The 12,472-nt window shown below is 60.1% G+C and overlaps 3 protein-coding genes across 3 annotated transcripts; 2 read left to right on the top strand and 1 right to left on the bottom strand.

The window, feature by feature from the left end:
* The first annotated feature begins 249 nt into the window (after positions 1-249).
* On the top strand, positions 250-2,517 carry ZNHIT2 (zinc finger HIT-type containing 2). Its single transcript, XM_062511104.1, has one exon. It carries the CDS (start codon positions 250-252, stop codon positions 1,447-1,449), a length of 1,200 nt encoding a protein of 399 aa, XP_062367088.1. The 3' UTR covers positions 1,450-2,517.
* Positions 2,518-3,912: 1,395 nt separating this feature from the next.
* On the bottom strand, positions 3,913-8,596 carry LOC134054866 (myeloid zinc finger 1-like). The gene is made up of 4 exons (XM_062510859.1): positions 8,542-8,596; positions 7,370-7,565; positions 5,387-5,571; positions 3,913-4,628 (listed from the first exon to the last, which is right to left on the bottom strand). The coding sequence occupies exons 1-4, from the start codon at positions 8,594-8,596 to the stop codon at positions 3,913-3,915; spliced, it is 1,152 nt and encodes a 383-aa protein (XP_062366843.1).
* A 1,108-nt stretch (positions 8,597-9,704) lies between these two features.
* On the top strand, positions 9,705-12,260 carry RNF212B (ring finger protein 212B). Its single transcript, XM_062511129.1, has 11 exons — positions 9,705-9,804; positions 10,131-10,183; positions 10,292-10,366; positions 10,461-10,576; positions 10,702-10,750; positions 10,960-11,023; positions 11,128-11,170; positions 11,275-11,326; positions 11,400-11,448; positions 11,719-11,750; positions 12,198-12,260. Exons 1-11 carry the CDS (start codon positions 9,705-9,707, stop codon positions 12,258-12,260), a joined length of 696 nt encoding a protein of 231 aa, XP_062367113.1.
* The last annotated feature ends 212 nt before the right edge of the window (positions 12,261-12,472 follow it).

The raw sequence follows: 12,472 nt of genomic DNA, 5'->3' as shown, positions 1-12,472 counted from the left end.
ACGCACGGTTCTGCAGGTTGAAGACGGAGAGAGCCGAGTGCTGCTGGAAATACCCGAGCTCAGAGGGCGGGGTCCGCGAAAGAGGGCGGCGGGCTGGGCGGGCGTGGGAAACACCCCAGCGACGGAGATTGGCCGAAAGCGACCAAGGGGCGGAAAAACTCGAACTGCGACCGGTGATTGGCCAATTTCCTCCGATGGGCGTGGCGTACCGGGGCTGCTGGCGCCGGAAGTGAGCCGTAAGATGCCGAGATGGCGGCGGTGTCTCTGTGTGGGCTCTGCGGCGCCTTCGCGCCCCCCTACACATGTCCGCGCTGCCACTGCCGCCTCTGCTCCCTGCGCTGCTACCGCGCCCACGGTTCCTGCGCCGAGGCCTTTTACCGCGATCAGGTTCTTGAGGCGTTGCGCGCTGAGCGCAATTCCCCCCCGGTTCCCGCGCTGCCCGGGCTGCGCGAACTACGCGAGCCCGGAGATGCATCCCGGCCTAGAGGCCGCGGGCTGTGGGAACAGCTCAGCGAGGCGGAGCGCGACGGGTTCCGGCGATTGCTGAGTTCCGGGGAGGCCGCGGCGCTGCTACCGCGGTGGCGGCCATGGTGGTGGCGCAGGCACGGGCGAGTGGAGGAGCTCGGGGATGGCTCGGGGGCCGAGGAGGATGAGCAGGGCGGTGAAGGTCGGCCCGGCCCTGCGCCGCCCGTCCCTACCTCGGTGTCCCCGCTGAGCGCCCTACGTGCCGCGCCCCCGTCCCCCTTGGTGCGGTTCCAGCTGCCGAATGTGCTGTTCGGTTACGCCTTCGCGCTGAGCCTGCACGGCGGGGACGAAACGCTGCTCCCCGAGCTACCCGACGCCGCCATCGCCGCCTCGGCCGCGCTCCGCGACCGCCGCCCCTTCACCAGCACGGCCGAGGCGCTTCTGAGCGCACGGCGCGACGCACGGGCCGCAGGGCTCCCCCTCAGCCCCCTTGGCGACAGTGGGGCGCTCCTGGCCGTTGCGCAGCTGCTGGAGGGTCGCGATAGTCGCGACCCCGGCGCCGACGTGGCAGCGGCTTTGTGGCACCTGTGGCGACTGCTCAGGGCGGGGACGCGGGCGCTGCCGCCCCCCGAATGGAGTCGCTTCCGAGGGGCCCGCAGGAAGGTCGGGTTCCTGCTGAGCTGGAGTCGGGGGGCCACCGAGGAGCTAGCCCAGCTCGCCCGGGAGGCCCGGGTGGTTCACGCCGAGGTGGCCGCGGAGGAGGCAGTGGTGGCCCAAATCAGGGAGGGGCTGGAGAAGGTCTGGGGAGGCCCCCGGCCGCCCCCCAGGGAGGGGTGGGTAGATCCGGCGCCTCGGGTAGTCACAGATGTGGCCCGGGTGGTCAAGGAGGAGGTTGAGGAGGATATTGGGGATCCCCGGCCACCCTCGGGTGTCAGTACTAAAAAGGCAGTGCAGGGTCCACGGCTGATCGAAGAGCTGGATTGAGATGGGAAGATCCCAAGGAAATAGCCCTGGGAAAGAACCTGCTGATTAAGGGACAGGACTGATGAATGTCCAGGTGCAAGAAAGCTGCTTTTTAAGGGATACAACTAATGAACTTCCAAGGAAACCGTGCCAGGAGTGACTAATTAAGCAATGGGACTGAGGAGATCCTAGTGGAAGAGACCCGTCTCATTAAGGGGTGGGACTAACCAACATCCAACAAACCTGTCCGAGAAATGACACTCATTCAGGAACAGGACTCATTAAGGGAGGGGAATTAACAAGACCCCGAGGAAGTGGATTGAGGAGAGACCCCGCTCATCAGTGATCCAGCCTAAAGAAGACACAAGGAACCAGGCCCAGGACTGCTCATTAGGGGCTGGGACTGAAGAACATCCCATAAACCAGTCCTAGGAATGACGCTCACAAAGGAGTGGGACTCATGAAGGATGGGACTAACAAGTGATGACATGCCATTAGGAGAGATCCTGAGTGAAATTAATGGTCTGGGCTAATGAAGGGCTGGTGAAAGTGGCCCCAGGAAAGCTGTGCAATTAGGTGCAGCGTACCCAAGCACAGAGCCCAACCTGCTCCCAGTGCAGCCTCTCAGGGGGCTCCAGCAGGGACCCCAGTTTCCCCCCCCGCAATAAAGAATTTGTACGGGGCGGGGGGTGTCCTGGAAAGGGGGGAGGGGGCACAGCCTCAGTACCCCTGGATAACCCCAGCCCTCCCTCTGTCCCCCTATTACAACCCCCCCAGCACCCACAACCCCCCAAAGCCCCTCTCACAGTCCCCCATGGACACCCCCAGCCCCCTTCCTCCGTGTCCCACTCCAGCAGTGAGATTCCCCCAGCTCACTATGATCCCCCCCAAATCCCTGCCCCCACCAGCCATGGTTCCCTCGACCTCTCTCCGGTTCCTGTGTCTGGTTCCTCGAGCTTCCCCTCAGCCGTGGTGGAGATGATGCAGAAGCTGCACCAGCCACCGGTGCCTCAGGGGTCGCAGGGTGTGCCAAGGTGTAGCCCTCCCCCACCCCAAAATCTTGGGGGTCTGGGAGTGCAGTCGCCCCAAATCCCAACAACCCTTCACCATTTTGTACCAGTCCCTGGAATAAAGGAGAGATGGCTCAGAGTGGGATCTGGGTTTTTTGAGGGGTCTTGGGAGGAAGAGTTTGGGGTATGGTGGAGACGGGATCTGGGGTGGGGGGTTTCTGCCACAGCTGCACCCACAGACCCCTTTTGCCCCCTCCAACACCTTTCCCGGTTTGGGGGTCTCCCCTGCCCCCTCCCAACTTGGGACCTCCCCACAATCCCCTTCCCAGTTTTGAAACCCCTTTATTGACACCCAGAAATCTCCCTGTTACTCCTGCCCTCTCCCCCCGCCTTTTGGGCTTTGCAGGGACTGAAACGAGACACCCCACCCCCCCCCCCCCAAAACCCTGAGCCCCCCAAATTTTCCCCCGGGGCCTTTTTGCTCTCCCTCCCCCAGGCATTTTTATTCTCCCTACCGGGGTCGTTCCCACCCCCCCTCCCCTTGGGGCCCTTTTTCCCCCGACATTTTTGTCACCCCCCCCCCAAAACCAACGCCCAGATCTCCCAGCACACTTTATTCACAGTCCAGCCCCGTCCATGCGCCCTCCCCACCACACTGGGGGGGCCCGCTGTCACCTCCCCCCCACCCCCCCCCGGGGTCCCCACCCCCACACGGCCATCCCGGTGTCACCTCCCGCCCCCGGGGTCCCACCCTCCTGTCCCTCCCCCTTTCCCCTATTTACAGCTCTGGGATGTGTTACTGACAGGGGACAGCAAGGGGCACCGAGGGTGACACAGGGCACGGGGTGTGCTTGGGGACATCAGCGCTGTGTCACTGTCCTGTCCGTGTGTCCCCCCCCGTTGGAGTCACCTGTCCTGTCCTTGTCCCAGTCCAGGTAACCCCCACTGTCTCCCAGCTTGGTGTTACCACGTCCCCTCACCTGTGGTACAACTCGTGTGACACCAGTTCTATCACCACATCCTGCCCATGAAACACTCCTGTGCCCCTGGCACGGTGACATCATGTGACATGATGTCTGTGGCACAGTCCCTGTATCCCTCACCAGGGTGGTCCATTGTGTTGTGTCCCCATGTCCCCACAGGGCACCAACAGCGGACACTGCCAGAATATTGTCCAACTGCCCGTGGTCCCACTGCGGGGTTCCCCTTAGAGCATGAAGAGCGGGGAGTGCCCCAACCGTCTTTTTGTCCCCACATCCCGGTGCCACTGTCCCTGTGCCCCCTCAGGGCACAAAGAGCGGGCAATGCCCCCGGTGGAGCGGGGGCAGTGTCCCACTGTCCCTGTGCCCACTCCAGTGTCCCCATGTTCCCTCAGGGCATGAAGAGCGGGCACTGTCCCACATCCCGGTGCCACTGTCCCCACATTGTCCCTCGGGGCACCAAGAGCAGGCGGAGTCACCGTCCCCCTGCCCCTTCAGGGCACGAAGAGGGGGCGGTGCCCCCGGCGGTGCCTCCTGAGCGCGGCGCTCCGGGCGAAGCTCTCGCCGCACTCCACACAGATCAGCGGCTCCTGCCCGCGGCCGCTCTCGCCTCCCGCGGGCCCCTCGCCCTCGCCCCCCGCCCGCGGCCCCTTCAGCGCCCTCGGGGCACTCGTGGGGTGGGCGCAGCGCCGCGGCCCCGCCGCCCCCGGCCCAGCGTGGGTGCGCTGGTGCTTGATGAGGTTCTTGCTCTGCGTGAAGCTCTTGCCGCACTCAGCGCAGCCGTACGGGCGCTCCCCAGTGTGGATGCGCTGGTGCTGGATGAGGTTGGAGCTCCAGGAGAAGCTCTTGCCGCAGTGGCCGCACCTGTACGGCTTCTCCCCGGTGTGGGTGCGGCGGTGCTGCACCAGGTGTGAGTTCTGCGAGAAGCTCTTGCCACATTCGCCGCAGGTGCTGGGCCGCTCACCCGTGTGCGTGCGCTGGTGCCGAAGCAGCTTGGACCAGTGGCTGAAGCTCTTGCCGCACTCGTTGCAGATGAAGGGGCGCTGGCGGCCCCCGCCCCGCCGCCCCCCGCCCTCCTCGGAGCCCCCCGGGGCCGGGCCGGGCGTCCCGCGGGGCGGCGGGGGGCGCAGGGGGCTGTGCGGGATCACCGTGCGGATGATCTCGTGCGGCAGCACCTCGGCCTCTCCGTCGCTCACAATGCCGTCATCAGCTGGGGGCAGCACAGGCGGGGGTGACAACACAGAAGGGAGTGGGACCCCAACCCAAATGTTAGCTGTGACACTAAAAGGGCTTGAGACCCCGACACAAATGTTTATTGCACCCCTAAAACGGGCTGGGACCCCCTACCCGAATGCTCATTGTGCTCTAAAAGGCCGCCTGGAGCCTCCCCAAAATGCTTCTTGTGACCCAAAAGGGGCTGGGCCTTCTCCCCAAATATTTATTGAGGCCCAGAAAGAGGTTGGACCCCTGACCCGAATGTTCATTGTGACCCAAAAAGGGTTGCACCCCAACCAAATATTCATTGTGATCCAAAATGGGCCAAACCCCCATCCCCAGTGTTCTCTGAATCCCAAAAAGAGGCTGAGACCCCCAACACAAATGTCCACTGTACCCCAAAAAGTAGCTGGACCCCTGACCCTAATCTTTGTTGTGACCCAAGAGGGGGCACAAAAAGGGGCTCTGGCCCCCTCCTGGTGTCCAGTGCACACTTCTCAAATGCTCACTGTGCCCCAAAAAGGGGCTGTCCTCCCCCCTCCTGGAGTGTCTGGAGCCTCCCCCCCCAAAGTACCTGAAGGCCCCCAAAATTCCCAGAGGACTTTTGATCCTTCTTAGAGGATCTGTAACCCCCTCAAAAAGTGTTTTGAGCCCCCCTTAAATGCCTCTACCCCCTTCCAGTGTCTGGAGACCCCCAAAAGTGCCTCGAACCCCCTTCTTGGGGTGCCTGGATCCCCCCAAATTTTCCTGTACCCCCTCTCTGGGCTACCTCGAGCCCCCCAATCCCCCCCTCCACTTCTGGGGTCTCCCCCTCACCAATGAAGACCCTCCGGACCACGTCCCCCTCGTCCGAGTCCTGCAGCTCAACCACGTCTGGCTCGTCCTGTTCCATGGGGGCTCCTGGGAAGGCTGTGGCATCAAAGGGGGCCCTGAGCACCCTAAAACCCACCGGGATCCCCCCGAGCCACAGAAACCCACACCCCCCCCAATTCCAAAGGATTGTTTGCATCTTGGTTCCTGCTGTGCCCCCCAATTTTCTCAGAGTGACTCTAAAATCCTGTGACCTCAAATCCCTTTGCGCCCCCCTCAATTTCCCTGTACCCCCTCAGGTCCTTCTGTGTTACCCTCCCAAACCCTTTAGGGTGATCCCAAATCCCTTCATGTCCCCCTAAGTCTCATCCCCCCAAAAACCTCTCTGCCCCCCAATCTATCTGTTCCCCCCAAAATCTGTCACCCCAAATCACTTCATGTCCCTATGTCCCCCCAAATCGCTCAGTGTAACCTCAACCTCCTCCACATGATCCCAGATCCCTCTGTGCCCCCTCAAATATCCCAGTTTTCCCCAAAATCCCTTTGTGTCTCCCCAAATCCTTTTGCGTGATCCCAAATCCCTCAGTGCCCCCCAGATCACCCTGTACTCCCCAGTTCCTCCCCTCCTTGCTCTCTGGTGGTCTCGGGGACTCCCACAGCTGCTCTGGACTCAGCCCCCCAAAACTGGGGGGGCAGATGATGTGGACACAGATGGGGGGGGGGGGTCACAAATCACAAAGTGGGGGGGGTCACCCAGTGCCTCCCAAAATCAGCTGGGGCCCTCCCAGTCATCCAGGGTCCCACCAAATTACCCCCAGTCCCCCCCATTTTGCTTCTCCCCCTTTAATTTTGGGAAGGGAGCAAAAAAGAAAGACAGAGCCCCAGTATCTTTCCCCAAAATTCACCTCCCACCCCAAATCCAATACTGGGGGGACTCACAGGATTTTTTTAGGGGTCCCCCCTCTCCTGCCCCCCCTCCCAAAACGATTTATCCACAGCCCCCCCATCAAATCCAACATGGGGGTATCCCAATTTTTTTGGGGGGGAATCCCCTCTCTCATTTCTCCCCTTTCTGCCCCCCAAACCATCACCTGATCCCTCTCCCCAGGCGAAAATCCATCTCCTTTCACATCCAAAGCCCAAGAGCATGGTTATCCCCAACTGCGGGGGGGGGGGGGGGGGGGGGGGGTGCTCCCAAATTTTTGTGGGAACCCACTTTCTTTTTTCCCTCTTTTCCAAACCTAAAAACAGCACCTCCCCTCTCCCCTTCCATTGTCGCCCCCTGCCATCGCCTCCCCCGTCCCAAATCCAAGACCGGGGGTATCCCCAATCAGGGAGGGGTCTCCTAAATTTGGGGGAAGGGGGGTGTGGTAGGGAGGTCGAGAGAGAGTGCACCCCACTCTCCTTTTTCCATCTTTCCCAACCCTAAAAACGGCGCCTCATTTCCACCGCCCCTCGGCTCCAATCCATCGCTGCCCTCCATTCCTTGGGTATCCCCAGTTGGATTTGGGGAGTCTCAAATTATTTTTGGGGGGGTCCCCGCTCTCTTCCTTCACCTTTCCACCCCCAAAACCCGCCGTTCATCCACATACCCTTCCGTCATAAATCTTTTGCCACCTCTCCGCCATCGTCTCCCCCTCCCAAATCCAAATCCGGGGGTATCTCCAGTTGGGGGGGTGGGTCTCCCAAATTTTTTGTGGGAGAGTTCCCACTCTCCTTTTCCCCTCATTTCCAGCCCCCCAACGGCGCCCTCTCGCCATCGCCTCCCCCATCCCAAGTCCAACATCGGTGTAACCCAAACTGGGGGGGGGGGGTGTCTCACAAATTATTTTTTTTGAGGGGGAGGGGGGTCTCCGCTCTTTCCCCTCCCCTTACCCCCGAAAATACGACGTTTCCCTGCCCTCCCCCCGTCCCCCCCCGACTCACCTCGGCGGCTCCGCAGCGCGGGAGGGGCCGGGGGGGGTTCCGGAGGGGCCCGGGGGTGGCTCCGGGGGTGGCTCCGGGGGTCCCGTCGGGCTCGGAGGTGCGAGGGGGTCGTGGCGGGGGCGTCCCCCGAGCGCGAGGCGGGCGCGGGGCCGGGAACAGGAAGGTCCCGTCATCCCATTCCCCGCCGGATGCGCCGCTGGGAAAAAAGAGGGGGAAAAACGCTAGGAAAAGCGGGGGGGAAATCCTTGGGAAAACGGGAATTTGGGTGGGGGGAACCCTTAGTGGGGGAAACAAAAAAGGCGGGTCCCAGCAGGGACACCCCCGAACCGCCCGGTTTTGAGTGGGGGGAATTTGTGAGAATTGCTCGAATTGTTGGGGTTTTGTTATTTTGGGAAGGGAGGATGTTTTCCAAGCGGGAAATGGATCGAGGGGGAGGGGGGGTTGGACAGGGTGTGTTTGGGGGGACTAAAGACAGGGGGACCCCCCCAAACTTCTCCCTCGCCTTCCTGCTTTGTGTAACGGCAGCGACGCGTTTCCTGCCCCCCCCGGGAATTAAAAATTGTTGGAATTACGCAACGAGGGCGGAGGCCTCGGCAGCGGCATCCAGGGATTCCGGGGACGGCAGGATCGGGATTTCGGGGTGTCCCCTGCGCCCCCGCAAATCCCTGATTGACCCCCCCCCCTCCCCCCCAGAGGATTTATTGGGACGTTCCCTACCTCCGTGCCCCCGGGAATCAAAAATGGTTGGAATTGCACAATGAGGGATCACGGGATCCCAAGATAGCGGCATTGGGGAGTAGCGCGATCAGAGTTTCGGGGTGTCCCCTGTGCCTCCCCAGATTCCCCCTCACGAGGGCCTGGGGGTACATTTCTGCCCCCTCCCCCCACCCTTAGAAGTAAAATTGGTTGGAATTGCACAATGAGGCCAGAGGGTTCAACAGTGGCATAGAGGAATTCTGGGATCAGGGAACAGTAGGATTGAGATTGTGGGGTGCCTCCTGCACCTTCCAAACCCATAGGCCCTCCCCCGATATTCTGGGGGTGCTTTTCCTGCCCCCTCCCTCCCCCCACCTAGTATTAAGAATGGTTGGAATTACACAACGAGGCTGAGGATCGTGAGATTACGGGATTGAGGGATTGGGGTTTTGGGGTGCTCTTTCTGCACACCACACCTCCAGAGCCCCCAGAGGGTTTGGGGGTGCCAGGGTAGGAGTAGGGGGTCTCCATCTCCTTCCTCCACCCCAGGCACAGGTTCCTGGAGGATGGGAAAAGCTCTACATGGCCATACTGGGATCACTGGGGGTGACTCCAAAATCTCACAGTGAGACAATGTTGTCATTCCCCAGCTAGTGTCCCCAAATCCACATGGTGGTATAAGGCTGCCTGGGGACCTTTTATTGATGGCATCAGCAGATCCATGTGCCCAAGTCCCAGGATTTCCATCCTGGGGTCCACATCCCCATCATTGAGTCCATGTCCCCACCCTGGAGTCCCCATCCCCACCCTGGAGTCCGCATCCCAGCATCTTCATCCCAATGTTCCCATCCCCATCACAGTGTCCCCATCCCAACATCCCCATTCATGCGTCTCCATGCCAATCCCAGTGTTCCCACAGGATCATTCTGGTGTCCCTGTTTCCATCCTGGTGTCTTCCTGGCCCCTCATGGCACCTCCATCTTGGTATCCTTATCTCCCCACCCCGATTTCCCCATCCCCATCAAGAGTCCCCACAGGCCCAGTTGTTGCTGTCCCCATCCTGGTGTCCCCCGTTCTGGTTTCCATGTCCCCATCCAGGTGGCCCTTTTTCTCATCACATTTCCCACTGTTTTCATCCCTCCCCTTTCTTGCTCTTTTTCTGTCCTTTTTCCACCATTTCCCCCCTCACCTTTCCCACCCTTTTCCCCCTCAAATTTCCAGCACTTTTTTTCTCTCACCTTTCCCACCCTGTTCTCTCTCTTTCCCCACCTTTTTTATCTTGCTCTTCCGTCTCATATTTCCTGTGCTTTCTTTTTTCTCCCTTTTTGCACCTTTTCCCCCCTCACGTTTCCCGCCCTTTTCCCCCCTCACGTTTCCTGCCCTTTTTCCCCCCTCACGTTTCCCGCCCTTTTTCCCCCCTCACGTTTCCCGCCCTTTTTCACCACACGCTTCCAGCCCTTCTTCCCTCACATTTCTGACCTCCCCCCCCCCTCACATTTCCAACCTTTTTCCCCTCACATTTCTGTCCCTTTTCTCTCTCACCTTTTCCCACCCTTTTCCCTTCACCTTTTCCCCTCATTGCCTTCCCAGGGTCTCATGTGTGGAGGCATCAGAGTTGGCTCCTCACCCTAGCCCCACCATGGACTGGTTCCACTGCTGGCGCTGCTTCTGCCAAGAGGGTGCCCTGTTCACCATCACCACCTGCGGCCACATCCTGTGCGAGGACTGCAGGAGCACAGGTAAAATTGAGGGAAACCCCCAATTTAAGCCTTTAAAATGCTGAGAAATGGGGAGTTTGCTTCAATTTAACCCCTTAAAATGAGGGGGAAAGGAGAGGTCACTTCCACCCCAGCAAATAAAATGGGCTCTGCCCTCAATTTAAACCCCTAAATATCGGGAAAAGAGAGTTTCCCCTCAATTTCTATCTTTCAAGTGATGGGAAATGCCTCAATTTAAAACCCTAAAATGAGAGGAAATGGTCCATTTTCCTCAAGAAACACAATTTTTGGGACTTTCGGACATATTCTTCTCTCACTTTTCTCACCTTTTTCTCCCCCTCCCACAGGTCCCTGCCCAGTCTGTGCCACTGCCTGTAACTACCTGCCCCTGTCCCAGCAGGCCAGTGCCCGCCATGATGTACTCTATGTCCCCTCACCCCTTCCCACCCTTTTCTCCTCCCTTTTCCTAACCTTCTTCCCATTCTTTTGACACCCCCATGCCCAACAGATGCGCCCAGAGGTGAAGGTTTTCTTCAAGAACTTGGCAGACTTTGCCCTCAAGCACCTTTCCCACATCACGAAGGTGAGGAGGACATAGGTGATGGGGGATGAGGTTCCACCACTGTCCCCAACCCCACATGCTGGGGGCATACAAGGGGGTGACCCATGTCCCCCAGGTGTGCCAGTTCCAGCTGGTACAGGCGCAGCTGAAGGTGAACGTGCACCAGGACAGAGCTCGGTGGCTGCAGACAGAGCTGGAGAAGGCCAGAGAGGAGCTGGGGGAGAGGAGGAGGTGAGTGCGACGCCATGGTAGGGGGTCCACACCTCCATCTAGGGCTCCTCTAGGCATGTGCATGAGGCAACATCTTGGTCAACATCCTGGGGAGAGTCCTCATCCTTCTGGTCTTTTCTTCCCAGGGAGGCGGAGTCCTTTCGCCAGGAGAATGCGGAGCTGCGCCGCATACAGGTGACCCCCAAAGTTCCCCTTCCCTGGCCCCCAAATTGCCCCAAGGCTCCCCCACCCATTCCCTCACGCCCAAACTGCCCTCACAAAGCCCCCTGCCCCTTCCCTAATTTTCAAACTGCCCCCCAAAGTTCCCCTGCCCCTTCCCTCACCTCCAAAGTGTCCCAGCAAACTTCCCCTCCCCCAAAACTGCCCTTCAAATCTCCTCACAGCTCTCCCTGGGCTGGCATTGGAGCAGCCGCAGCAGCACCCCTGGTCCCTCTCCCACACAGTCAGGTAAGTGCCCCCCAAACTTTTAAGGGGGTCTTCCACACCCTAAAACCCCTCCCCATCCCCTCCTTGCTCATAGGGTCTCCCCAAATTTTCCATCTCCCTTCCAGTCACTGCACAGCCCCGCCGGCAGCTGAGCAGCCAAGTGGTCAGGTAAGGGGGGAGCACCCTAAGTTTTGGGTGGGGTTCCCCCAGTTGCAAAGTTGGGGGGGGGGGGGGGGGGGGAGTCCCCAAAACCTCCCACCCCTCTTTTGCAGCCGCTTGTCCTCACTGGAGCCCCCCCAGTCCCGCAGCACCCCAGGATGGCAGGTGAGACCTCGCCCCAAATGGGAACCACCCCAAAATAGAGGCGTTCCCATAATGCTGTGCGTGCTCCCCACAGGTTGGCATAGCCTACAGAGATTCAGGGACCCCTCTGGCCTCTCGTGTGGGTGAGAAACTCCAAATCCTACAGGATTTACCCCAAAGTAATGCCCCAAGCCCCACCCTTCAGCTCCAAGCCTCACCTCCTTTCCTCATCTTGAAGTAGGGACCCCAAAACCCCGGATCTCTCCCCATAGAGACCCCAAGCCCCCACAGAAGGAGCTCAGAGCTCCCCAAAACCCCTACAGGACCCCAGGCCCTCCCAGAGAAGCCCCTCAGCGCTCACCCCCATCTGTAGGATGACATCAAAATCCCCTAACGCTCCTTTCCCTCCTTAGTGCCTCCCCTGCGTGGGACAAGCGAGGGGCAGGTACTGAGGGCAGTGGGAGGGACTGGGAGGGGACTGGGGGCCTTGGGATAAACCGGGAGATGCGGAGAGGGGGATCTGGGGCGACTGGGATAAACTGGGAGGGGATGTGGGGAGCACCAGGAGGGACTGGAAGGGGGGTTGGTTACTGGACACGTATTTGGATTCCTGGGAGCACTGAGAGAGGAGGTTGTGGCTACTGGGAGCACTGGGAGGAACCTAGCTCCACTCCGTCCCCCTTGCCTCCCCTTATCCTACCCCCTTTCCTCCTAAATCAAGGCAAACTCTCCTAATATAGTAGCTATTCCCCAAATTCAGTAGCCACACCCCGAAATTCGGTAGACAAGCCCCCGCAAAATTCGTTAGCCACTCCCCAAAATGCAGTAGGCGACCCCAAAATGCGGCAGCCACGCCGAAATTCGGTAGCCAGGACCATTTCCCTTTATTTAGGGCTCTGCTCTGCGGCTGGCGAGGGACGGGCGCTCGCAGTGGGATCCTAACCCACGGCCATAAGGGACAGACCTCTGACGGGATCCGAAGCTCCTGCACCGGAGCTCCGGGGCTTCCCTGGAGGTGGCTGGGGGCAGAAGTTAAAAATGAATTTTAAAAAATGCCAAGTTTGGGACTCTTTTGTGTCCGTTTGTTGGGCCGGGGGGGGGAGGGGGGGAAGGGCGTGGCCTCCACCGCGTGGCGCCGCCGCCGATTACGTTTCGAGGTTGTGTTGC

Source organism: Cinclus cinclus, chromosome 30, assembly GCF_963662255.1.
Source record: "Cinclus cinclus chromosome 30, bCinCin1.1, whole genome shotgun sequence".
NCBI classification, from domain to species: domain Eukaryota; kingdom Metazoa; phylum Chordata; class Aves; order Passeriformes; family Cinclidae; genus Cinclus; species Cinclus cinclus.
Note: the sequence above shows the minus strand (reverse complement) of the source record. Positions and strands in the feature narration are given on the sequence as shown.